The sequence below is a fragment of the Cricetulus griseus genome (assembly GCF_003668045.3).
Source record: "Cricetulus griseus strain 17A/GY chromosome 1 unlocalized genomic scaffold, alternate assembly CriGri-PICRH-1.0 chr1_0, whole genome shotgun sequence".
Lineage (NCBI taxonomy): Eukaryota > Metazoa > Chordata > Mammalia > Rodentia > Cricetidae > Cricetulus > Cricetulus griseus.
In genome coordinates, this window is record NW_023276806.1 from 201851181 (window position 1) to 201877133 (window position 25953).

The 25953-nt window shown below is 40.6% G+C and overlaps 1 protein-coding gene across 1 annotated transcript; it reads left to right on the forward strand.

Moving 5' to 3' along the window:
* The first annotated feature begins 5208 nt into the window (after window positions 1-5208).
* Gpr37 (G protein-coupled receptor 37) lies at window positions 5209-25191 on the forward strand. The gene is made up of 2 exons (XM_027391314.2): window positions 5209-6198; window positions 24373-25191. Exons 1-2 carry the CDS (start codon window positions 5209-5211, stop codon window positions 25189-25191), a joined length of 1809 nt encoding a protein of 602 aa, XP_027247115.1.
* The last annotated feature ends 762 nt before the right edge of the window (window positions 25192-25953 follow it).

Here is a 25953-nt window from a genome sequence, read left to right on the forward strand (position 1 = left end):
ACATTGAATTTTTACATCTTACGTTGCCCTTTCATATCCATTTCATCAACATAATGAAATGTGTGAGCAGATCTGAAAGCAGCTGTTGGTATACCTGTACTTCAGAATCAAATTACATTTTTCTGAAAAGGTAAATAACTGATATTGTGCCTGGCTCCAACAGAACTCCCATGGTTTTTCTCATGGTCACTGTTAAACTTAAGGAGCTCGGACATGGCATCCATCCAAACAGGAAGGCATCGTTGTTCAGGGGAAGGAGGGGTGCTTAGCATGCAGATGCAAACAAGCAACCCTGCAGTGTTTTCGTAAGCCACAGAAGCATGAGCTGTCTACTTGGGAGCCATGTTCTGCCACTTCAACGATGCCAGCTGGAGCTTCTAGGAAAGACATCAGTGAGTTTTCTCCCCAATTCCTTTCTGAATACTATGAAAGTGAGTGAGTGGGGCTTTGAAGTGATTCACAAGAAAAATAGAAAAATTGTTTACATATACAACCCTAACTTGAAAGTAATTTGAGAGGGAAAACTGTACCACAAACTTTGTTTTGGCACTCCCACCCGCCAAATTCTACAATTAACCCAGCTCTTGTTTTGGAATTCTTAAAAACAAATAAAATAAAGACAACTTAAATTTCAATAGAAGACTCCTCACATCACATCTTTCACCTATTTTTTTGAAAAGACTAATAATCCAAAGAGGATTTGTCCTTTATAGTCACAGTTTGGGGATCTGTTTGGTTGATATGACACACATGTCTACTTTTTGTTTTTATTACATACACTGTAACAAAAACGTCCGTTCCTATCTTGGCTGTCATTACATTATTTCCATGGTATTCTGGTTGTTGTTGTTGCTCATAAAAGTAAGTGGGGGAATTCCTTGTGAGACAGACACACAAGGGGTCCACAGGGTTTATTCTTGATCTTGTATTTTGGATTTATGGGATATAAACCTGAAATATTTTAAGGTATTGACAAATTTCTTTCTCCTTCAACAGCAGCCTGTGAGGTCTCATTTCTTTCTAGCCTCTCAAATGGGATTGTCTTCCTTTCTCTTTCTGTCTCTGTCTCTGTCACTGTCTCTCTGTCTCTTTCTGTTACTCTCTGTCTCTGTCTTTCTCTTTCTCTCTGTCCCCCTCTGTCTCTGTCTCTGTCTGTCTGTGTCTGTGTCTGTGTCTGTGTCTGTGTCTGTGTCTGTGTCTGTGTCTGTGTCTGTGTCTGTGTCTCTCTCTCTCTCCCCCCCTCTCTCTCTCTCTCTCCTCTCTCTCTCTCTCTCTCTCTCTCTCTCTCTCTCTCTCTCTCTCTCTCTCTCCCTCTCTCTGTCTGTCTCCTGTTTAAAAGAAGTACATTTTCGTGTCTATTTCCATTTACAGTTATCCAACAAGCTCATGTTGAGTAATTTCTTCACCTTGACTTGTCATTTGGGACCTACCTATTCTGAAATTCCTCATTTCATTTCTTGACCACCTTTTTTTTTTTCCAATTAAGGTGTTTTCCCCCTTACCACTTTTGCTCCCCTTATCAGTTTTGCTTGTTGGGGCTGTTGGCTATGAGTCTCACTCTCTGTGCCTCAACACAAGAATAAAATTATGAAGAGCTTCATAGGATGTCATCTTTTAATGAAAACTACAGGAAGGTAAACAATGATGTCACAGCATTCCTGGACCATGCTATGATGCTTGCTCCTCTTAGTCCCAAGGCAAACTTCAAAAATTACATATTAAAACACTTTTCCATTGGATATAGGAATTGTAAGGACCTCCTTTCACAGTCTCTTTAGGAGACTTATCAACGCATGTGAAATATTGGTTATTTTGTCTCAATGCTGTGGCAAATACATGACAAAGGCATCTAACAGAGTTAGAGTCTATCTTGGACCATGGTTAAAGGGGAGCCAGTATCATGGCAGGGAGGGATGTCCCAGGCACATTGTGTCTGCAGTCACAACTCAGAGAAAAGAAACTCTGATGCTCAACTGGGTTTTCCCACTTTATCAAGTCCGAAACAGCAACCCATGAAATGACACTGCCTACATTCAGGGTTAGGCTTTCCTCCTTGATTAAACCTTTCTGGAAATGTCCTCACACAGAATTCCTACAGGATTTATCTTGGCAATTGTAGTCATATACCACAAAAGTACTTCAGCCTCATAAGACCAACTAAAGCCAGGCTTTTCACTGGTCCACAGCATGAGACACCCCCTCCCCCAATACTCCCAAACACATTGTAATTCCAACCTGTGTCTGGATAGATAGTGACCTTACTAATTCAGAAATGTAAAAACCCTAAGGTAGTCATATTTATCGTTATTTTCTTTCATGCTATTGAGTTAATGACTCTGATACATTTGTGCATGTTTCTCTGTTTACTGTTTCCCTGGGTTGTTGACTATCTCGTGATGATTTATGCCACTTTTAACACTATTGCTTTAAATAGTCTTGCCTTCTAGGAAGGGACACCTGGATCCTATGCTTCCACCAATGCTACCCTTCTCTAGTTACAACTCTATTTCCTTAGTCTTCCTTTCTCCATAGCATAGCATCCAACATAAAACACAATTCATGGTACTTATTTGTTTATCATGTCTCCACCAAAAGAATATAAATTCAGGGAGAAGATTATTTTGTTCACTGATCTGTTCTAATTAACCTACCCAGGATACTTGGTTAACCTCTTTTTGTTGTTGTTGTTGTTGTTGTTGTTGTTGTTGTTTTATTTTGGTTAACCTCTTACCAAATTTGAGACAATTAACATGTATAAAGGCATCGATGAATGTACAGATGAATATGGATCTAACTAATATGGTTCTAATTTGGAATTTGTTTTTCACAGCCTGATGCTGACGGATTATAACGTTAATGTGGCTTTGAAAAAGAATTTGATATATTTCAAACATTTGTACAAATGTAAATTCAGTCATTAGACTATGTTAAGGCCCAGAACTTTCTTATGAATACATATTGGTAAGTGATTTGGTCTCTTTAATGTGATGGCTTTACTGTTTCTGCATTTTTCCCCTTGAATTATTTTGTGGAATTTGTGGAGTTTTTTTCTGTAAAATCCATTCTGTTGTTTACATTTTCAGATTGATTTGTTCATTTGTGTAATATCACTGCTCTGAAAAAATGAATGCAAGTTTATTAGGGTAAAATGCAAAAAAAAAATGGGTTGCGGAAGTCAGAGGTAGGAATTAGGGTGAGGAGGCACCATGTTTGTGTCCCACATCCCTGTTCTCACTCTTTAAGCCTTGTGGCCTGGTCTCATCTTCTCTTCTCTCCCCACTCTCTTGACCTCTCTCCTCTTGTGTTACTTTTGTTGTAGCAAACCGTTTTATAACCTGTGGTATTCTTTCCATCTCCAGATATGTAAGTGAAGCTCATTGTAGTCCCCTTTGCTATGTAAACACACACTCACAAAGGCAAGTGCTTAGGATGCAAAGAGTTTGTGGCGCTTTATCACAATTATCACATTTTCACTTGTATCCTTAGATAATTCTTTATTGCCTTTGTCCCCATTTCACAATATGTTTATTTTTTCCTTTTTAAAAATTTGTCGGATGTTTGTCTGTGTTATTAGCTATATAGCATGATGGCTATGGGTATATAAAGGTTGGAAAGGCATGGCCAGCTGCTGGGAGTTCCGTCTCCCTCTGCTGTCGGTTTTCAGTTCTTGGCACAGCAAGGATGCTGCTTTCCTTCTGCCTGGGCGATTTGCCCTAACTTCCACCTCCGGGCAGGATGCTTTCAAAGTCAATGTTAAAGGCAGTGGGGCACCTGGAGCCTACTCACATTACACCTCCTCTCTCACTCAGTGAATGAAACCTGCGAACTCTGTTTCTCTTCTGCCTCTGCTCTGGGGAATCTAAGGCTATGAATGTGTCACTGTTCCCTGGGGTAATTTGAGGCCTGAGCATGCGCACCAGCTGCTACCAATTGTTGCAGATCGCAAGAGTCTCGCCCTTTCTACGTTCTCCGGGGATTCCCGCCCGCACCCAGCATCCTGAGATCCTCCTCTCTCCTGGGTGGTGACCGGTTAGGTCCGGCTGGTTGGAATGTCTAGGGGAATAAAACACGGAGTCCAACCCTGTGCCTCTAGCTGCGCCGGCTCAGCGCCTCCGCCCTTGTTCCCTGGTCGCTCACAGCTTCCGAGTGAAAGCCGCTGCGAACCGCTTGAATGAAACGTGTGTGGGTTTAGTGTGTGGTAAAACCACCAGGGGATCCCGTCTCTCCACAAACCAGAAGCTCTGTTAGAAGGAGGGCGAGAGGGAGGAGGCCTGGAGCAAAGCGCGCGCAGTGGCTGAGCGGCTGGGAGAGGCCGGGCCACCTCCCCTGGCGACCACGCACCGCTCCGCCCGCCTGCAGCGGTTCCAGGCACCACGCTCTCCGCCAGGGCTGTGATGGTGGTGGCAGTGACAAGCTCCTGCACCCCACAGCACCGTGCACAAACCAGCAGCGCCCTCTCCTCCCTCTCTCTCCACCCCACGTCTTCTCCGCCCGTGCACTACGCACAGCCGCCGGCGCCATCCCCTTGTCAACTTTGAGCTGCGGGAGCAACAACTTTGACAGCTGCCGCGGGTTTCGAATCTGCCTCCTCCTTGGCAACAGTAGCCTCGAAAGTGGCCGGAGTTAGACCAGTCAAGAGTTTCCTCTGAGCATCAGTGTTGCCTCTGTTTGCTACAGGTTCCCTGCTAGCCAGCCGGGAGTGGGATTGTGACAGCCAGTCCCCTGGTGGAGGGGACTTGTTTTTCTTTCTCTCTAGAGACCTCGACTAGCGACTGGATAAAGCTGTACCAAAAGGATGTAAATAGCAGAGCAACTGTTACCAAGAAGGCAGCCACCACCCAAAGGCAGGGAGGAACGTGGGGCTTCCTCCAGGCTGCGCCCAGTCGCAACATTAGGCAACTATCAGGTGGTATTTGCAACTTTTCAAGGTCAGCCTGGTGGATCATCTGTTTTCCCTGGGAACCTTCGGGTGCGCAGAGCTTGGATTAGATTTGGTTGAGAAATGCACAGGACGCCAAACGCGGCAGGATTGTAGGGGGTGTGTTGCCCCCCCCTCCAGTTCTGTTCCCTGCTCTCCCAGTCATCTTCAGCTCCTCTCCACTGGCCAGTGGTGAGTATGTGACATGTGTCTAACTCCCTGCACCAAGTTTGGCAGCAGGTGTTGGTGTTAAGCCAGTGCGGGGCTACTAGGAGCGCCCTTGCCGAGCCATGCCGGCCCGGGGCGCGCCTCTCTCGCGTACATCGCGACTGCTGCTCCTCCTGCTGCTGAAGGTTTCTGTCTCTGCTGTCCTGAGCTTTGTCCCTGTGGCCAGGAATGGAACTTGTCTGGGGGAGAGCTGTTCCCCACTGCTTCAGGGCGGCAGCAGGGATGCCCGGGGACTAGGGAATTCTGCAAGAGGGGTTCTGCGAGTCCGTATGCCTAGGGAGAAACTGGAAGCAGAGGTGAGAGGGGCGACCTCTTGGGACCTCCCACCGGCCAGGGTCGGCCAGACAGGTGCAGCAGGTGCAGCAGCTGCTGGGCCCTTGGGTCCCCCAACCAAGCCACCTGATGCCTGGAGGTGGAAAAGTGCCCAGGGTAAAGAGCCACTAGGAAATTTGGGGAGAAGGGAACCTACGGACCTCCACCTCTTCCTTCAGACTTCAGAGGGGGAAGACATGAGTCCCAGGGGCGCTGACATTCCACGGAGCAGCCAGGAGCAGAGTGTGAAAACGGACCCTGAACCCAGAGATCTTTTTTACTGGCCACGGAGAACTGGACAACCCCAAGGCTCCCACCAAAAGCCTCCACCGGGGCATGAAGGGAGGACCATTGCTCCCCCAGGCAGGGCACTACCGCAAAACGGGTCTGTTGATGACTGGGTCCCTGACCAAGGGGGTCCGCGCCGTGGAAACAGCACCAGCAGGCGCGTGAGACTGAAGAACCCCTTCTACCCCCTGACCCAGGAGTCCTATGGAGCCTACGCCGTCATGTGCTTATCTGTGGTGATCTTTGGGACTGGAATCATTGGTAACTTAGCAGTAATGTGCATCGTGTGTCACAATTACTACATGAGGAGCATCTCCAATTCTCTCTTGGCGAACCTGGCCTTCTGGGACTTTCTCATCATCTTCTTTTGCCTACCCCTGGTCATCTTCCATGAGTTGACCAAGAAGTGGCTTTTGGAAGATTTCTCCTGCAAGATCGTGCCCTATATCGAGGTAAATGCCTTCTAGCTGCTGCCTTTATCTGTTTCCGGAATGATAGCAAAAGAACAGCGGTTGGATGTACCTACCTGGTGGGACCCCTTGCTTCTTTCTCTGAATGTCTTCTCTTTTCCTCTGTCACTTATGCATGCATGCCTGTATTTGAAAGAAAGCAGCTTTGTTAAATCACCTTCACACTGCTCTGCTCCTAGCCTGCGAAAAGAGATGGTCCTATAACACTACAACCGTCCTCTGGATGTGGCGGTATTTCTGACTTGGCACTCATCTGAGAGCCCAGGATTAAATAATGGCCCATCCTTGTGGTTGTCCTTACTGGAGCCTAGTAAAAGAGGGGAGGGAGCCATTAGCATTTATTTCCCAAAGTTGTAGTGTTTCATTATGACTCCTTCAGCTTCCCATCCCCCAGGGAGACTACTGAGCATTTTCTAAACTACCAAAGCTGGAGTTATAGTTTATGCATAAAAGAAAATCAATCTTTGCTTTTCATTTGACCTCGTGATGTATTAGGAACCTCCCAAACTAGTTTAAGTTAGCTATTGTCTACCCTACTATTTCATCTAAGGTCTTAGGTCTTCCTTGTTTCCGCTGTGGATAATTCTCAACTTTTAAAATCAGTTCATTCTTTTAAATGAACTTAAAAATAAGACGTCAGCCCCATCCCTGGTAATCTAGCATTTACAGAGTATATGATACAAACTTGCTACTACTATGCCTGTGAAGAATCGGCTATTTTAAAGGGATTTACTCTTAAGATTAAAAACATTTCTGAAGAAAACAGCTTCCAAATTTTGGAAATGCAAATTGTTTGTGTAAGGAAAGGGTTTACTGCTTCGTGCTAAAGCCACTGTACCAGTCATTGCTCTGGGAGGTGGAATTTGCTCTGTAAATTGGCCTCTCTTTAAACACTAGCTCTTGGAACCTGCCCAAGTATTTGGCTGCCAGTTGTGGTTTTTAGCCAGCTGGGCCTTGATTTTCTCCATTCAGTCTGTCCATTTCATTTATGGAAACACAAGAAGGGAAACTGTAAATATCCCAGTGCCTCTGATCTGTCTGGCACCAGGGCCAGTTGACACTATGTTCAACATTGTCTCAGGGTAAAAACTCCAGGATAAGTAAACAGAAAACAGTGCCTACTTAGGAGGTCCAGAGCCAGAGCCCGTCAATAAGACCCTCTGTTATTCTGTCTGCACTCAGATGTAGGGCCATCCATGGCTCAGATAAATCAGCTGTTGCTACTTACCAGGATCCAAGGCCTCCCTGTTGCCAAGCATGGAGCAACTCTGAAACACTGTCATTTATTGGAGAGACAGTTCACTTTTTAATTTGAGAGTGCATAGGTGAATTACATAAAAGAGTATGTGTCAATTTAAAATTGTCTTTTTTAAAGACAATTTCAGCTTAGCTTCTTGTTTTTAACATAGGTTTTTGTTTTAGTTTAAGTGCTTGTTTAGCTCTGGTTCTTGTTTTTAACAATGCAAAAGACTTTAGGCAAGAAGGAGAGTTAAAAAAAAAATAAAGTGTAAATTTCAACAGGCGAGGCAGTCTGCAAGCAGGAACTGTGTTGACTTGCCACAGTGTCAACTGAAGTGTTGGGGTAGGGGTTGCTAACGTATACATTAGGTATAAAAGCAATAAAGAAGGCAGAACAAAAAACAAGGGAAAGAATGAAATCAGCAAAGCTACAGAAGGAAAACCCCAAGCGAAGAGAATTGTATCAAACAGAAGAAAGAATATAAAAAACTTAGGTTAGTTTTTTTTTAATTTTTTTATTAGTTCAAGTTAGGAAACAAACTTGTTTCACATATAAGTCCCTTCTCCCTCTCCCTCCCCTCCCCCATCCCTCCTCCTCCACCCCCAACCTAGCCCCCACCCCATCCACCCGCCACTCCCCAGGCAGGGTAGGGCCCTCAATGGGGGCTCTGCAAAGTCCACCAAATCTTCCTGTGCTGGGCCTGGGCCCTTCTCCATGAGTCCAGGGCCAGAGTGTAACCCTTCACGTGGGATGGATTCTCAAAGTCCCTTCTTACACCAGGGAAAAATACTAATCCATTACCAGAGGCTCCCTGGAGTACAGAGGCCTCCTTATTGACATCCATGTTCGGGGTCTAGATCAGTCTGGTACTGGCCTCCCAGGCAGCATCTGGGCTCGATGTGCTCCCCCTTGTTCAGGCCAACTGTTTCAGTGGGTTACTCCAACCTGGTTCCGACCCCTTAGATCTTCATTCCTCCCTCTCTTCAACTAAAGTCCAGATTTCAGCTCAGTGTGTATTTGTGGATGTCTGTCTCTGCTTCCATCAGCCTGTGGATGAGGGCTCTAGGATGGCATAAAGAGTAGTCATCAATCTCATTTTAGGGGAAGGGCTTTTAGGTTATCCTCTCCACCATTGCCTGGATTGTCAGATCGTGTCATCCTTGTAGGTCTCTGGAGATCTCCCTAGTTCCAGATCTCTTCTTGGACCTATAGTGCCTCCCTCTAATATGGTATCTTTCATCTGGCTCTCTCTCCTCTATTCTTCCCCCAACTCAATATTTCTGCTCCTCCATTTCGAGATGGCTCAGCAGGTAAGAGCACTGGCTGTTCTTCCAGAGGACCCGGGTTCAATTCCCAGCACCCACATGGCAGTTCACAACTGTCTAAAACTCCAGTTCCAGGAGATCTAGCACCTTCACACCAATGCACATAAAAACTTAGGTTAGTTTAATGGTGTTTAGTTCACATGTGAACTTCTTTCTCACTAATTCTGAAGCTTTTATTTTGCTTTTTTTTTTTTTAAATTGGGTCTCATATAATGGAGGCTGGCCTCAGAAGTACTGTGTAATTGAGGATGTCCTTGAACTTTCCATTCTCTTTCTTCTGTTTCTGGAGTATAGGGATTACAGGTGTGCTTCACCATGTCTAGCCTGAGAGTTTTCAAACATATATTAACACTTTATTCTATATTTTCAACTTAGTTTTCTCATTGACACCTTTGTTAAAGCCTCTCTTGTTGCTAGTAACATTTTTTCCTTACTCTCTGTAGTTTTGCTTAGTTTTTATTGTAGCCCTATCTCTTTCACATTACTGAGATTTATTTGATTTGAGTTTTTCTAGAGAAGCAAAGACTTGCTTGAAAATATTTACTGAAAATGTGGTTTACATTACACATTTTTGTATTGTATACTTTTACTATTACAATATACATGGGAATCAACACATCACTACATTTCCGTCCTCTGAAATAGTTTTATAATACTTTAGCATGTTTTATAAAATAATTTTTGAACCATGGTGTCAGATTCCTAATTTCCAATTTCTGAGAATAAAAACTACAGTCCAAAATTCACATACATCATTTTTGCTGTTTTCAGAGAAGGAAAAAGGATTTGGTCACTGTCCCAAGTCAGATTGCTGAATATACAGTCCCTGAGATGGAGCTTTTTTGTGTATGGTTTGGGGTGGAGGAGAGCATAAAGTTTGCTGGGGCATGATCACGTTCAACACTCGTTTGTCAAGGAAGTGGAGCTAGGCAGAGGGAGAATCTGAACTATTTATGAAGCTGCCACAAAGTCCTTCACTGACTCAGGGGCATTTCTAGCGTTAGGGTGGCCATGGAGAGATGTGATGAATTGAGTAACAGGGCCTTTGTAGTCTGTAATGAGCCCATCACTGGATAGAAACTGCTTTCAGAAATGGGACATAACCTTGAGTTCAATGAATCTCTTTGGTGAAGAGGGCTGCAATCCACAGTTGTCAGACAACCATACTCCATCATCTGGAAGAAACAATGCTTCATGCCTGAAGGAAGAGTTGAGAGCAAACAGGGTAGACAGCCACAGCATCCACAACATTAGCTTTACCCTTTCCAAATTACATCAGATACAGCACTGGAAGTTCCATCCTCATTTTGATGATGAAGTAAGGGATTTAGCAAATGTACCTAGGCAGAGGTACCCAGACCCACAAACTCAGTAGTCTGGGTTGCTGTTTTCTGGTTAGAAAACTATTTATAAAGCAAAATTGTAGCCAAAGATGGTTTGATTTTATTTCTACTTCTTTGAATCTTTTGAAAAAAATTTCTTGTATCTATTAGATAAGAAAACATAATAAGTTAGCACCCTTCAGTATGTGAACTTCATAGCTTTTGCTATTTATAAGTTTTCATCCTGTTTCTACAATAAATTTCATGGTTTGTAGCTGATTTTTTTAAAAAAGGTAATAACCATGGCTGGGTGTAAAACTAATAAAGATGAAGGGCAACCACAATGATAGGAGAATGGAGGTTGGAGAAAAGATGGGAAAGAGAACTTGGATAGATTTGGTAGCTATCATCATAGACACATCAGTTTAAGTTGGCCTATCACATATATGAAATAGTACTCAGAGAAATAGATATACATAGTGTCTTCATGCTTTGGAAGCTTGGGGATGGGTTGCAGAAAGATAATGGTACAAGAGTTCCCTACCATCCTAGCTACTCCAAGATGGAGCATGTGTTTAACGCCAAATGATTCACCGAATATGGCAAACAGAACAGCTCTTTGCTCATTAGTTGATGGATGGAAGCAGTCAAAGCCATTGTATCAGATCATCCCAGACCATTGCCAAACAATTCTTTCTGTTTAGATGTTAACTATGGGTTTCAAGTGATGTAAGTTCTTCTGTGGTTTAAAGGATCCACACCTTTGTGGAAAGGCAGCGTCTTCCAGTAGGTCTCGGGTCATCACAGATTTAACTATTTGATTTTGCTGGGATACCAGATTCCTGTACAAAGATAAGTGATAATTCAAGGGAACACATCTTACCAGGAATTCTGGTCAGAAATAAGTTGTGATAAATCTAGAATATTTTCTCATGAAGAGAGATGGCATTTCCAAGGGCTTTGGAAATATTGGTTTGTTTAAACTGTGTAGAACAAATGATTCTTTCACTGCCTTAGCTTGTACTCAGCACTGACAAGTGGAGAAAGGAAGGGTAATTGGATGCTGAAGATGACATGGCCAGTAAGTGTGCAATTCTACACAGAATTTTCTAAACCCCACATTCAAGTAATAGCACATTTATCACAGCAGATGCTAAATTTGCTTTCGAGGTGGATTAGCTATTAGGTATTCTGATGGACTTTTAAGTGGAAACATGCAGTTTTATGAGCAATTTGAAAGTTACTAATAATATTCTCTGGGAAAATGGACTCAATCTGTGAGAATGGTACTTAACAAATATTTTATGACTTCCCATTAATCCCATTGTAATCCTTTCCTACATTTCCAAGCATGAGCAAATATTGGGTTGGAGATTCCAGTGGGAAAGAGACTCATTTTCCCAGACTGTGCTTTCATTGACACCCTATTCTGGAGAACTATACGGTGAAGTTAATTGAATTTGGAGCTTAATCAACAAAGGATATAATAACCAAATTTCAGCTCCAAATAGCTAACATGGTTGTTGTGGAAATGGGACCTTTTTGAAAGCTCACCAGTGAATCATGGATAGGGACATGCATTTTGTTTCTCTCCTAGAATTATTATCTGACATTAAGCTCTTAAGGATTATGTATAAAACAATAGCACCTGATGACTAAGAACAGTCTAAATAATTCATCGCTGCCTATGAGCATTTTTCATATATGCCATCAGGCTTCCATTGATCCACTGACTGACTATTCATCCATTACATATTTGTAAAGCTTTTCTTTAGTGAAAGACAATGTGTTAGGAGAGATGGGAGGTGGAAAAGATGTAAAACTTTCCAAAGATGAGTATCACAGGTAAGCTATGGTGATTAAAGTTTGGAAAGAGTAATATAATGTTTTGCAGCATAACTAACACTGTAATATAGACTTTAAGGAAGCATTGGGGAAGTTCTGGGATGGTCTCAGATGGACCAATCCACAATCATAATGAATTATGATCAAAGATGGAGAAATTCAATTGAAAACTCTGCTCTCTGTAATGTTCTTTTCAAATACATTCTCATCACTAGTTTAAACTCTTCCACTGTTTAGACCCATGTTGAGATGTCATAACTATGAAAATCTTCTAATTCTTGTTTTCATACTGTCATTAAGTTTCTTGATACATAAAATTAAAAATTGACAAAATAAGTCAGCAGAAAGGGCCTAGAAATTTCTTTTAACATACAAAATTTATATAAATGCCAAAGAACTATCTTTACTTAATAACTAGCAGTTCATCTATGCAAACATTAACTAATTGGCATTTTATTTAGCATTTCAATAATACATTAAATTGTGTCATTTTTGATAATCTCAAAACCATGCAATTGCATTTAATATGACCTTAGAGAAACTAAGAAGGAAGATTGACAAAGGAGATATTTTGCACATCATTACAAAACTGGGAAAAGGAACCATAAAAATTGGAGTTCTGAAACAACTGGGTTAATTTCTGGAGTACACACTCTGAGGACTTTGAGCTTCTAAGGGGTACCAAGGCATCCTGAATCTGTCAGAAAAGTGTCTTTTAACAAAGGAAAAGAACCATCTATGGTCACGAAACAAAAATAAAAACAAAAGAAAAACATTTTGAGTTTATGGATAAATATAACCACAGGTGGAGCAGTCTAGGATCTATCTTGCTTTTTATGCTAATGCATGGACCTTTGATGGCATTTTCCCTCCTCTTAATGTGTTACAACCATATTTAATTATGTCATTTTGGAAGCACATAGACCTTCATCTGAGATGTAACTGTGGAAGGTGGGGATGGACAGGCATCTGTTCATCACAATGTGAATGTGTCTTAGGTTCACATTCTTCAAGGGTACTTCCTCATTTTATCTCTCAAGAACTTAGCTGCCAAGGTCCCATAATTAACTCAACTTCGTTGCCAAGACTCACTCTTAAATATCCTTATTAAAATACTATCCTTTGTGCCAGAAAAGATGATGTCATCTCAAATTTCATGGTAGAGAATGAAATGACTACAGCTTCAAACTTTGGGGTCTTTTTCTTTGCAAAGTGGATATTGATTATTTTTTATTATTTCCATAAAGGACAAAACTTACTATAAAGAACAGATACTTTCTGCTTGCGAATTTATGATAACTTTCAATGTTTTTTTTTCTGCATACTTGTATGGTTCATATCATTAATGATGTCAAGATCACTGATTTCATCCTTGCTTTCAATAGGTCTATGACTCTATTATCAGCTGCTATTTTGTTGCAAAACAGCCTTGTCTCAGCATGCTACAGCTTCCTGTCCTCTTACCTAGTCTGTTTTGTGTCTTGTCCTTTGTTCAAATATCTTTCTTTCAGGAAAGACAATTTAATAAATTAACTCACCTCAAGATGTCAGAATTGCAAATATTTGCCTTTTAAATGAAGACCAAATAAATAAAGAGAGGCTATTTCCTTATCAGGTTACCAACAGTAGAATTTTAGTTCAAAGCTAAGACATTTCATGTTAAATGCTTTTTTCAATATCATTAAAAATGGCAGAAATATTCAACTACAAGAAATTCTGTTTTCCTTTGTATTCATTATCATGCAAATACATTTAAGTAATGACAAGAGAAATAAGTTGAAAATCTGTTGCTGATCCTTGAATACTTACCCAGATTCAATTCCAAATGTGGAAAACATCATAATGGTACTAAGAATTGTATACTGGACTGTGAGCTTGAAAAATGTCATTTAAAAACAAATTTCTAATTATTGGGAATAAATGTGGTACATAAAAATTATAATTTAATTAGTTCATTCTAAATGGTGGCTTATATCTTAAGACAAGTGGCATCAATATTGCTTACTTTTCTGTTTTTAAAATTAATGAAAAATTGACAGATGTTTAGCAAAATAATGTTACATGGGATGAATTTAACTTGCTTTTTAATATGGAAGGAATATAGTGTGTTATAGAGGTTGTTGTTGAAAGAAACCTTCATTCAAGCCAGAACTTGAAAGAAAAAAAATACAAGATCAAAACAATTCTTGAAGCAGTACATTGGTTTTAAAATAGTCTTATTTGGTTTTTATTAAGCTGAAACAACAGCAAAATATGCAAGAGAAGGCTAAAATGGCAGAAAACAGTCAATGTCTTACATAGACTTTTCTCAGTGGCATTAGGAATCACACATATATAAAGTAGGGTAGGTATAACAGACTTAACTTTGGTTTGTGATAGATGTGGAAGTCTTAAATTAAGTATTATTCATGTTCAAAGTGGTTATGAAGAACCTTTGATTTCAGAGCTCTATGCACACATAAGGAGCGATGCTTATTTCTCTATTTGTAGCCTTTGCTTTTGGAAACACTAACCAAAGCATGTTCCTGCCATAGTTATCATCTGTACTCACTCTAAAATGATGGCCTTTTTGATAAAGGTCATCTTATTTACAGCAATCTGATCAACAACAGGTCTATTGAATGTGTTCTCCCATGGTATACAGTATCCTTTTCCTGGTGAAGTTGCCCTGAAGTGCTGCACGGATGAAGATTGTGGAAAATGCAAGAAAAAGTCAAAAGCATACAAGTTCCAGCCATTTAGAGCTTGAAAGGAAAGTGCCCTGTGCTCATCCTGCCCCTTCCTGACTGGGTGTTATTCCTATAACCACTGACTTATAATAGATCACCATTCATGGCCCAAATGAATGGGGTTTCTCAACAATAATACCCTTGTTCTCTATGGTACCTTCTAAACAAAAAGATACTGTATAAATAGATGTATTGAACATTTTAGATTTAAAAGCAAAGTTAGAATACAGTGTTCATGACCTTGGTTAGAAATTTCCCTGTTTTACAGAAGTTATTTAAGCATGTAGATTCAGTTTCACATGAAGCAAACTACTTAGAACTACACTGATCTTTCTCTGTAGTGGGATCTGATTCCAACGGAAGATTTAGAAAAAGGTGCTTTTTATTTCATAAAAATTTTGCTTACTTTATGTGCTCTCTTGAATGTTTCCCAACTTGGTCCCAATCTTAACAGTTGCTTTACTCCTTATTCATAGTAAGCTTTGGAACAAAGGGACCGACTACTTACATAGGATCTCCACAGATCACTGTTTTGTAAAAGACTGACATGCTCTTTTATGTTTTGTTTTTTATTTTATGGGTGTGAGTACCTGTATGCATTTATGTGCATCTCTAGTACCTGAAGAAAGCACATGAGGATATCAGATTCCCTGGAGATGGAGCTATAGATTATTGTGATCTGCCATGTGGATGCTAACAACTGAACTTAGGTCTTCTACAAGGGCAACAAGTGCTCTTAACCACTGAGCTAATTCTCCAGCCCCCTACGTTCTTCTCACATGGTTTTTCTAAAGATCAATTTTGGAAATCATTGTACAATCAAATAGGTTTCAACAGGGCATCTTCCTGTGAATGTCTGTATACTTGGTTCTCACTCATCACCTCCTGCTCCAGCTGGGTCCCTGTCTTCCACTAGTGAACACCAACCTCTGCTTTCTTATCACATGTATTCCATTACTCTGTTTCCCAACTTAAGATGACTTCCTGGCTGGGTGGTGGTGGTGCATACCTTTAATCCCAGCACTTGGGAGGCAGAGGCAGGCAGATCACTGTGAGTTTGAGGCCAGCCTGGTCTACAGAGTGAGTTTTGGGCCAGAATCTAAAGCAATACAGAGAAACCCTACCTCGAAAAAACCAAGCCAAGCCAAGCCAAAACAAAACAAAACAAAAAGATGATTTCTACCATATGATGATCCCTTTCTAGTTTCATAACCTATAGACATACATGCCACACAGGCATGTACATGTATACATGTTCTGTGTTTAGCATATGAGAAAAAACATGCAGTATTTGTCTTTTTGAATATAGCATGGCTAGTTTACCATTATAAATTCCAGTTCCATTTAGTTTTGTTTGTAGTATTCTTTAGGGGGTGCATAAAATTCTATTGTGTCCAACATTTTTTAATCTATTCCTGATAAATGCATAGACTGGTTCCATCTTCTGGCTATTGTTAAAAGGCAACACTAAGCAAAGATGCTCAGGTGACTATGGGGAAGTGAAGTGGATCTTATGACTCTGTGTCTAAGAGTGCTATAGATATTTTATATAATGATTTTTTTCAGTTTTTATTTTTGAGGGATCATCCTACTGATTTCCACGGTGCCTTGACAAGTTTAAGTTCTCATCCTTGCCACATTTGTGGCCCTGCACCTTTGTTTTTCTTAATGATAGCTATTCTGACTGGGATACAAGGAATCTCAATGAAGTTTTAATTAGCATTTCACCAATGACTAATCATGTTGCACACTTTTTCAAAATCTATTGATTGTTGTTTCTTCAAGAACTATCTATTCAGTTCATTAGCTCACCTATTGCTTAAATAATTTTCACTGTTTAGTATTTTCAGTTCTTTATCTATCCTGAATATTACCCGTCCCGTGTGCCCCCCCCTTCTGATGTGCCTTTGGCAAAACACCTTTCCCTATTTTATAGGCTGTATTTTTTCTCCTGTTTTCTTTTTAACCTCTGTAGACTTCTTAACTTCATGAAACGTCATCTGTAAACTCTGAGAATTGTTTCCTGTGTTTTCAAAGTCCTTTTCACACATGATGTCTGTAAAGGTTTCTGCAATCCCTGAATTAGATTCTGGAGCAATGAGGACAATGTATCCTGTTATATAAGTATAAAGTGTGACTTCTACTGTTATCACTATTTCGACTTGTTCTGGTGTGTGTGTGTGTGTGTGTGTGTGTGTGTGTGTGTGTGTGTGTGTGTGTGTGTGTGTGTTTTAAAGAACCTAGGAAACCACTGACCTTCAAAAGCACTTGTGATGGAAAGAGAAATCCTTTCTTGTTCATGTGCAAGAAGAAAGTTTCACACTGAATCTTTCCACCAAAGACATTGGCATCCTCACCTTGTTGATGTAATTACTCCTCAGTGGTGTAACATAGCTGTCTTAAATTGGTCATCAACAAGGCTGAGCAGAAATTTGGGACCTGTGATAAAATAAACATAAATTTCCCGGAAGTTGGCGTTTGATAGTCAGAGCCTATCTATGAGTTTCTTAATCACTCGGTTGAGTTTCTTTAGTTTAGTCTTGCCAGTGATAAGGGGTTTCCTGGAGAATATTACAGTTTTAGGCAGGAGATTGTATTTGTGTTGTTTCATTTTGAAGTATCTGTATTGATTTGGTTAGCTTCTATAACAAAATTTAGCTGTAGCTCTGGGGTCCATTCCTTAAGTGAAGTCACTTCCATTATAGTTTTTAAAATTGTCTATATTGCTTATGCTTCTTTTATTTCTTTCTACTGGTGTGGCATCCCAGAGTTCATAGTAAAGGGAGAAGTCTACATTACCCACCTTCTTATCAAAGGCGGTCAAGGGGAAGATGATAACTTGTCTTTCATGGTACTAGATGTGGTCTGAAGTATGTGGGTCACTAAATTGTGTGAATTCTACCCTAACTTCAATTAGGAATAAAACTTTTTATATGAATTCAAAATAGAGTCCAGTTTGGGTTAGTAATGCCATCTAACTTTTATAATGAGTGACTTCAATCTGGCGTATTCCTTCTCAAGCACTTCATAAATCTTCAAATTGGCAAATGTTACCAAAGCATCAGCTCCATCTCTAAAATATACCAGCAGATAAGAGAAAAGTCAAGTAGCCATTCAGACATTAAATGGTCCTGCTAATGATCAAAGTGGCAGATAAGTGACAACCTCTGTTCTGGGCTATTATTTTTCTAAAGAAAAGAAAATCTTTTCAACTTTATGGGGGTCACTGTACATGTCAGGACCAACAAAAAGCATATTGAGAGCCAAATTCTGGGTGGTCTTCAGGGTCTCTTGCCTATGTGACTCATTCTTTCAGCCTACAGAGCCTTAAGGTACAATTCATGACTATCTCAATTGTTAGCATGTAATCGAAAAGTCCAATCCAAAATGTATCCCAATGTAATGGCTTAAGTAGCACATTGGTGTTATTTGCCAAGATGTAGATCATAACCTTTGAAAATCTATCATATGGAAAATTGTGTCATTCTGTCAATTTAGGAAGCTAGTTAGACATCTGTAGCCATCTCTTTAAGAGATATTTGAAAATTACGTATCTCTGCCCTTCTCCTTGAATTGACACCTTGAGTGGATTCTAAAATGCATGGATCTGTCCCAGAGTAAGGTGAATCACAGAAAACATGTTATAAAAGCCAAGTCTATCCATCCAGTAGAGCCATTCCATCTATAAGCCTACTTGCTAGATAGATAGCAGCAAGTAGGAGGCAATGAAGAAGTTATACTTTTGGTTTGATGCCATTTGAGGACATAATGTATGTCTTACTCATTATGTTTTTTTTCTTTTGGCCAGGAAGCATGGTATAACATGTATAGTTTATACGTGTGTGTGTGTGTGTGTGTGTGTGTGTGTGTACAAGCATTCATTTTTGTAGCATGAACTGATATACTCTCTTTGGTACTAAAAGCAGAATTTAGTAAATCCACAATGATGCTGTCACAATTGTGACAGTCACATTGTAAGTTTGATTGAGGAGAGAGAATGACCTTTAAGCCCATACTTTGGAATTGTATCTACAGCTTCCCTGGGTCAATTCTCAGACCTGGAATATTGCTGCATCCCTCTTGTCCCTTGGAGCCAGGCTACAGCTCTCTGAAGCCTCCCTACTCTGGATGATGACAGGGCAGGAGCTGAAGGAGCTTTATTGTTGCTCCTCGGGGATACAGAGAACAGCAGGACATTGTTGTTTGAAAGAAAGGTCTTTGAGATTTTTATTTTGATGCTGTTGCCTTTTCTGAATTTTGATACCAATCCCCTAATGACTTGTTCCCCCACTAGTTGAAACTCTCTGCTTCTAGCTTTCCTCTACCCTTAAGAAATAGTCTTGTTTATCAAACTTGTTTATCATTTCTGCATTTGTTGCTGTTTATTATTCTCCCAATTGGCATTTAATTCATAAGAGACAGCATCTCACTCATCCCGTCTCAGGGTGTTGCACCAAAGAACTATCTATCTAAGCCAGTGCCTTACAGCTTTCCTCCCAAGAGCATTCTTCACAGTGATTTCAGCCATCATACGTGGTCATTACATGCAGAAGATCCAGAGTTCATGATACAGTTTCATAATTGCATATAATGGCACTATACATCTTCATAGAATTTTTAATAAGCTGTAGGTAAACAAGGATATTTAAAATTGTGATAGCGATTTTTTTCATGTTATCTTAGCACTTAGTCACTTTTAATTACAGGGGTAGATTTTATATATGAGTATGCAGAAACTGGGGCCAATGCTCCTTATTCTGATGATTTTTATCAATTTGTCTCTGAGATAAACAGCTAAATCTTTACATGTGCTAAAACCTCCTATAAATAGTCTGGGGAGTTACTTAGAAGAGCATTTTATACATTTCTTCTTTCACATCATAAAATTTAGTGCATGAGTGAATTTTCAGAAAATATCTGAAGTAATAGGGCTGCAGGTGGTGACAGCAGGAGAGCAGCGAGGTCTAAGACTGACATTTGGGTTGCGGTTGCTGTTGGCAACTACATTTCAAGGGCTATCAGATTTTGGGATAACACAGCTTTCCCTACTGTCTCCTTCAATTACTCTTTCTGATGCTCTTGTGACCTTTCTGGGCTCAAGGTATTTCTGCTGGGTCTTATCTTCAAGAACATGCTATCAGAGAGAAAGATGATTTGTACACAAGAAGCTTGATACAGGAATTATGTGAATTTTGTCCATGAAAACTGGAATGATCTCTCATGTTCTCTCAAGACAATCACAAAAGAAGAAGATGCATTTGAGATTCTAACCTAATAGTGTAACTTCAGGAAAGTGTCTATCTGCCACTCAAATACAGTAAAAGAATTCATGGACAAAGAGATGGAGCCCATGCAAATGGTTTGTAAAATTTGTCCTGATACTTGTTGTGAGATGCAATGTATGGAGCTTGGAATTGTTTTTTCTAGACAGGGAGCATGTTCTCATTAAGAGGCAGTTTCCACAGTCCCTGTAGCTGGCAATCTACCACTCCCATTTAATACTCGTCTTCCCACAATTGTTTGCTGTTACTTCTTACTTAATGATCTGTAACTGACTCAGAGTTAGACACTAGCACTTGTAATATGTGGTTGAGAGTTTAGAACTCTCTAAACTAATAATTAGAATAAGGGAAAGAATATGCCATCCATTGTACATTGTGGGTTCTTTGTAAGGAATGAAAGAAACCTACTAACCAGTAGGTGTGCTGCATCTTCTCAGTCACTGCTTTCTATGTTGCCAAGACTTCCTTTTATCACAAGCACTATTCATCATTTTAAAAATATTTGCAGCATAAAAAAACCCCAGGGGTTCATATTTGTGCATGGACTCTGAATATTCATGACAGTGATGACAGGGAACCATGCACAAACATTTTCCTTAGTGAGACTACACAGGGACTCTTGGGAGAATTGGCTGATACCTGAGCTCCTGAGGGTTTCTTTAGTTTACATTCTTAAAATAAGTAAATCAAAACTCTTCAAAACCTTAAATACAAATACAACATGTGAAAACAGTTTGCAAAGTACTGTAGTTTCCCCATGATATTGTTTGATGGAGACCCTTAGATAGTAACAATTCCTCTTAAAATTCCCTCCAAGTGTGGATACCGACATTAAAAATTGCCTCATTAGAAAACAATAATATGATGTGGACCTTGGTTGTAAAATTGTTTAGCATTTGGAGCTGAAATGAGAAACAAATATCAATCAAGAGGAATGACTCATCATAGTAAAAGTCAACTTTACTCTTTATTATTTATTTCTGAATTGTTTGAAATACTTATAAATGAGCACCTATATCACTCTTGACCCTCTGCCTCCCTCCAAGTCTTCCTATATTTGAAAGTTAAGTTTTACAAGGTGGCTTTTCATTTTTCCAACTATAAAAGATTGATGTTTCTTGTATGGGTACTTGGGAGGATTTTGAAAAGGACTTGAAGAATTATGGCCATAAGCTCAATGGTAAGCTTTTTATCAGCCTCATTCAGAGCCCTGTTTTAAATTTTTCTTGCCTTTTGCTTTTCATGCTTTTCAAAATGTTATATCTCATAGTAAGGTTATTTTCACCAATAATAGTAAGAGTAGTCATAAAATGGGCTATGAAAATATTTCATATTAGAGCTTAGGAATGTTGTGTGATGCATAATGTGTGGGAAGAAGAAAGCATATTGGAGAGAACCTACAAAGCAGGTTGGCAGCTCTGGGGACAGCGGCAGCTTGAATATGGCAGATAAACAACAAATGTCAGAGCATTATAATGGTTTTGCTATCATGATCGCACTGGGTTTTAAAAAGCTGATACTAACATTATACTTTTAATTTCCTTGTTCTTTTTGCCAAGTCATGATATATAACTATGTTTTAAAACTTTCTCATCAACAGGCATGGGAACCACTGGCCTCCTCAGTTTCTGGGGCAAAGTTCAAAGCACTTCATCTACCTGAAGACTTTTCTTTCTAAAGCATCAACACATTTTTTAATTTATTGTCTTTTTTTAATCCAAAATAAGTATTCACATTCGTTAAATGCTAAATTGCTTACATGTCCCACCGAATATGTAGGTAAATTTTGTTTCAGTCAATGGCAATGTTGAGCTTGTGACTTTAGGATTGTTCTACCACTCTTGGCTGACTGTGAACTGGAGGAACAGCTATCTGTTACTTTCTAAGTCTTCAGTAATGAGCACAGTGCTTGGCTTAGTGTTGGTATCCACAAATATGTACATGCATTGGCTGTGTGTCTCTGGGCCTCACTAGAATATGCCCAACGCCTTGGGAATATTTTGCAGACACATGAAGGTTTGTGTCTTGGTTCTTTTTGCATCACTGTGGCCAAAGCTTTTGAGAGAAATAACTTAGGGAAGGACTCATGGTTTCATAGGCTCACCCTCGGGTGCTTGGGCAAAGCATCACAGTGGAGACTTAAGTAGAACATCGTGCTTGTGGGAGCCGGTAGAGGGGACTTGGGGAAGAGCATCCTTATTTCACCTCTGGACAGACTCACACAAAGAAAGGAAGGTAAAGGGCAGCATCTAGATGAGATGAAGCTCTACGGACTTCTCCTCCAATGACTTACTCTCCCCACACCAGGCCCTTTCTCTTGCCTTTCACCACCTGCCAACAAAGACATCCCATTATGAGCGCATCTAGGGTTCAATGCATCCTGATGGGTTTCACCCATCATTAGGTTAAAGTCCTCAGGATCCAACTATCTGAAAACAGACACAACCAAAGTGTGCTTCCTAGCTGCTTTAGATATTTCTAATGCATCCAAGTCGACAATCAAAATTAACTATCACAGTATATTTTGATTAGGAACATACAATCCTGGAAAAGCCTTGCTGTGAATGACAGGAATATGTTTCTAATTAAGCGTAAACTATTGACTTACTTGAATATCTGAACTTATGCACACAAGAGCAGTGAATTTTGCATATAATATCCCATCTGCTAAATGCTTTCCCAATAAGAATATTTCCTGTAGTTAGGATGAAACACCTTTTTGGCTCTTCTATGTGTTTTTCATGGTTATTTTATGTGTACTTTTACCTTATTTAAGCATCTCATATTTGTTTACATTTAATGGATGTTTTTATTTGAGTATACTTTTTCATGACATATGAAATTTTTTGTTTTATTCTGTGCAAATGAGATCACAGAGGTAGTTGTGCTTTGTATATTGTAACTTTGATTTTTGTTAACTCGTATTTCCTTTATCTACATGATTTCTATGAACCCTTCGTGAGAGGATTTGTACATGTCTCCATCAGGCATCCTGGCACTCACTCTGGAGACCAGGCTGGGCTGGAACTCACAGAGATCCGCCTGCCTCTGCCTCCCAAGTGCTGGGATAAAAGGCGTGTGCCACCAACGCCTGGCTCTATCAGGCATCTTTAATGATTTTAATTCCATTTTGAATTTTTCCATCCCAAAGGTTTGGTGAAAATTCTAGCCTTCATGCCATGTAGGTTGAACTCTTGGTTCCAATTTGTCACCCCGGCACCACCACCACCAACTTACCCTGATTCCCATGATGCACACATCATCATGCAATGTTTCTCCAGTGTCTGTTGGTCCCGCTCCCCCCACCCCCTGCTCTACACTCATAAAGGAATCTTTGTTCCAATCCTTACCCACTTAAAAATTAATTATATTTATTTATTTATTTGCATATTTATCTAGTGTGTGTCCACATGTGTGCAGCAGAGTGCACACAAGCAGAAGTCAGAGGACCATTTGCAAATATCAGGTCTCTCTTTGCAGGAAGTGGGATCTGGTGATCAGAGGTCATCAGGCTTGGAGGCAAGCACCTACTATGCCATTTCCTAGCGTCCTTACATCCATTGGTCCTAAGTTGGTCTTCTATCTGTGAGCATCCAGAATCCTAGCTCACAGCACCAAAACTGCTGGGAAACCCCAAGGAGAAAAGGAACTGTTAGTGACTGATTTGAAATTGATTTTCTCACTGATTTTGGTCCCTGGAGAATTTCTTTCTTGTTTTTGCAGAAAAGAACAGTAAGTGCCTCTTATTTTGTGTTTAGGAAACACTGGGGGAAAATATCTCCAATCAAGGAGTTTGGGAGAGACAATCAGCTCAGAAGCACTGGCTGTGTGAGGCAGCCTGAGTCCCTCCAGGGAAAACGTGACCACCCTCTGAAGTGATAAAAACGAGACACAAGCCGGTCTCTGCTGGTTTATCTAGATGTTCCGATGGCTGGCATTTTCACAGTGGCTGAAACTCTTTCAACCTCCAGAGGTTCTTATCTGTGACAGAAAAATCACACAGGACTTGCTGACCTTCCTACAAGCTGCTTCCAGCTCTTGCTACTACCCCTCCTTGGGGTGTGTGTGTGTGTGGGGGGGTGTGTGTGTGGGTGTGGGTGTGTGTATCAACCCAGAAATATTACGCGTTTTTAGAAGTTTTCTTTTTATCAGGCCCATGTGATTCAACGAAGCAATTGGTCCATCTTCCCCTCCCCTACCCAATCTTCCTGTGCATCCCCCGCCTTCAGCTCTCTACCTCCAGTTCTCTGTTCTCCCCAGTCTTGTTCCTCCCCTCTCCTCCTCTGCCCTCCCGAGTCCTCCTCCCCTTCCATTCCCTCTTCTAATTTGCCCTCCCTTGCTGTCCCCACTCTGCTGTTTCTATTTTCCAATGCTATGATCTCTCAGAACCTGTGCATTCTGTGTCCCCCACAGGTGGCCTCTCTGGGCGTCACTACGTTCACCTTATGTGCACTGTGCATTGATCGCTTCCGGGCTGCCACCAACGTCCAGATGTACTATGAAATGATCGAAAATTGTTCTTCCACCACTGCCAAACTTGCAGTGATCTGGGTTGGCGCTTTGCTGTTGGCACTTCCGGAAGTTGTTCTCCGCCAGCTGAGCAAGGAGGATTTGGGCTTTAGTGGCCAGGCTCCTGCAGAACGGTGTGTCATAAAGATCTCTCCCGATTTACCGGACACCATCTATGTTTTGGCCCTCACTTATGACGGTGCAAGGCTCTGGTGGTATTTTGGCTGCTACTTTTGTCTGCCCACACTTTTCACCATCACCTGCTCTCTAGTGACTGCGCGGAAGATCCGCAAAGCAGAGAAGGCCAGTACCCGTGGGAACAAGCGGCAGATCCATCTGGAGAGCCAGATGAACTGCACGGTGGTGGCCCTAACCATTTTATATGGGTTTTGCATCATCCCTGAGAATATCTGCAACATTGTCACTGCCTACATGGCCACGGGCGTCTCGCAGCAGACCATGGACCTCCTCAACATCATCAGCCAGTTCCTCTTGTTCTTCAAGTCCTGTGTCACCCCTGTGCTCCTTTTCTGCCTCTGCAGACCCTTCAGCAGAGCTTTCATGGAGTGTTGCTGCTGCTGCTGTGAGGAGTGCATCCAGAAGTCTTCCACTGTGACCAGCGATGACAACGACAACGAGTATACCACAGAGCTGGAGCTGTCGCCCTTCAGCACGATCCGCAGAGAGATGTCCACATTTGCTTCCGTGGGGACCCACTGCTGAAGCACCCGGCTTGGTTAGCTCAGATTTCTTCAGTTTTCATATCTTGTGAAAATTTTTACTTCATATTTTTCCTTAGAGGGGAACGATGCAAACATTTTGAAAAGCAAGTAGAGGAAGACATTAACTACTTTAGAACTGATTTTGAAAATTAATATTTGTGCTCTGGGAAAAAATGTTTCTATTTAGTTATGGAAGAAGAAGAAGAAGAAGAAGAAGAAGAAGAAGAAGAAGAAGAAGAAGAAGAAGAAGAAGAAGAAGAAGAAGAAGAAGGTGGCCAACAGTCTCAGATAATTTTTCCTGCTCTGGTGCTAATATTTTATTCAAAAGTTACTGCACCTTAACAATATTAATTGTTGGATTTCTTTCTTTCTTTTAAAAACATAATCATTGTATATTGAAGGTGGGTCTGTGATTTTGCTAGTTATTTTGTGTTTGAGTTGTGATTCAAACTACATTGTACCTGAGATGATTTGTACTTCCAACCATGCAGAGTAGCACCAAATAAACTACCCATCCTTCTTTAACGTGACTGTCAATCTACTTTAACCAAGACTCAATAAATCTTTTAATTGCCTTACACAATTCCTGGTCCTATCCACAATTTGAAACTGGCCTTATTGTTTTATACTTATATCTTCCTTCAAAGCAAGTAATCACTATGTTATAAAGAAGTTTTCCAAATAATACTATTTATATGTGTAACTCATAAAGTTATATTGTACATTTAAAAAATCTGTATTTTTTAATATTCACACACAGCTA

Excerpts from the sequence above, each read along its gene's own strand:
- Gpr37 (XM_027391314.2), top strand. The coding sequence starts at position 5,209 with ATGCCGGCCCGGGGCGCGCCTCTCTCGCGTACATCGCGACTGCTGCTC. Across the intron at positions 6,199-24,372 it reads AGATCGTGCCCTATATCGAG|GTGGCCTCTCTGGGCGTCAC; the intron begins GTAAATGCCTTC and ends TGTCCCCCACAG.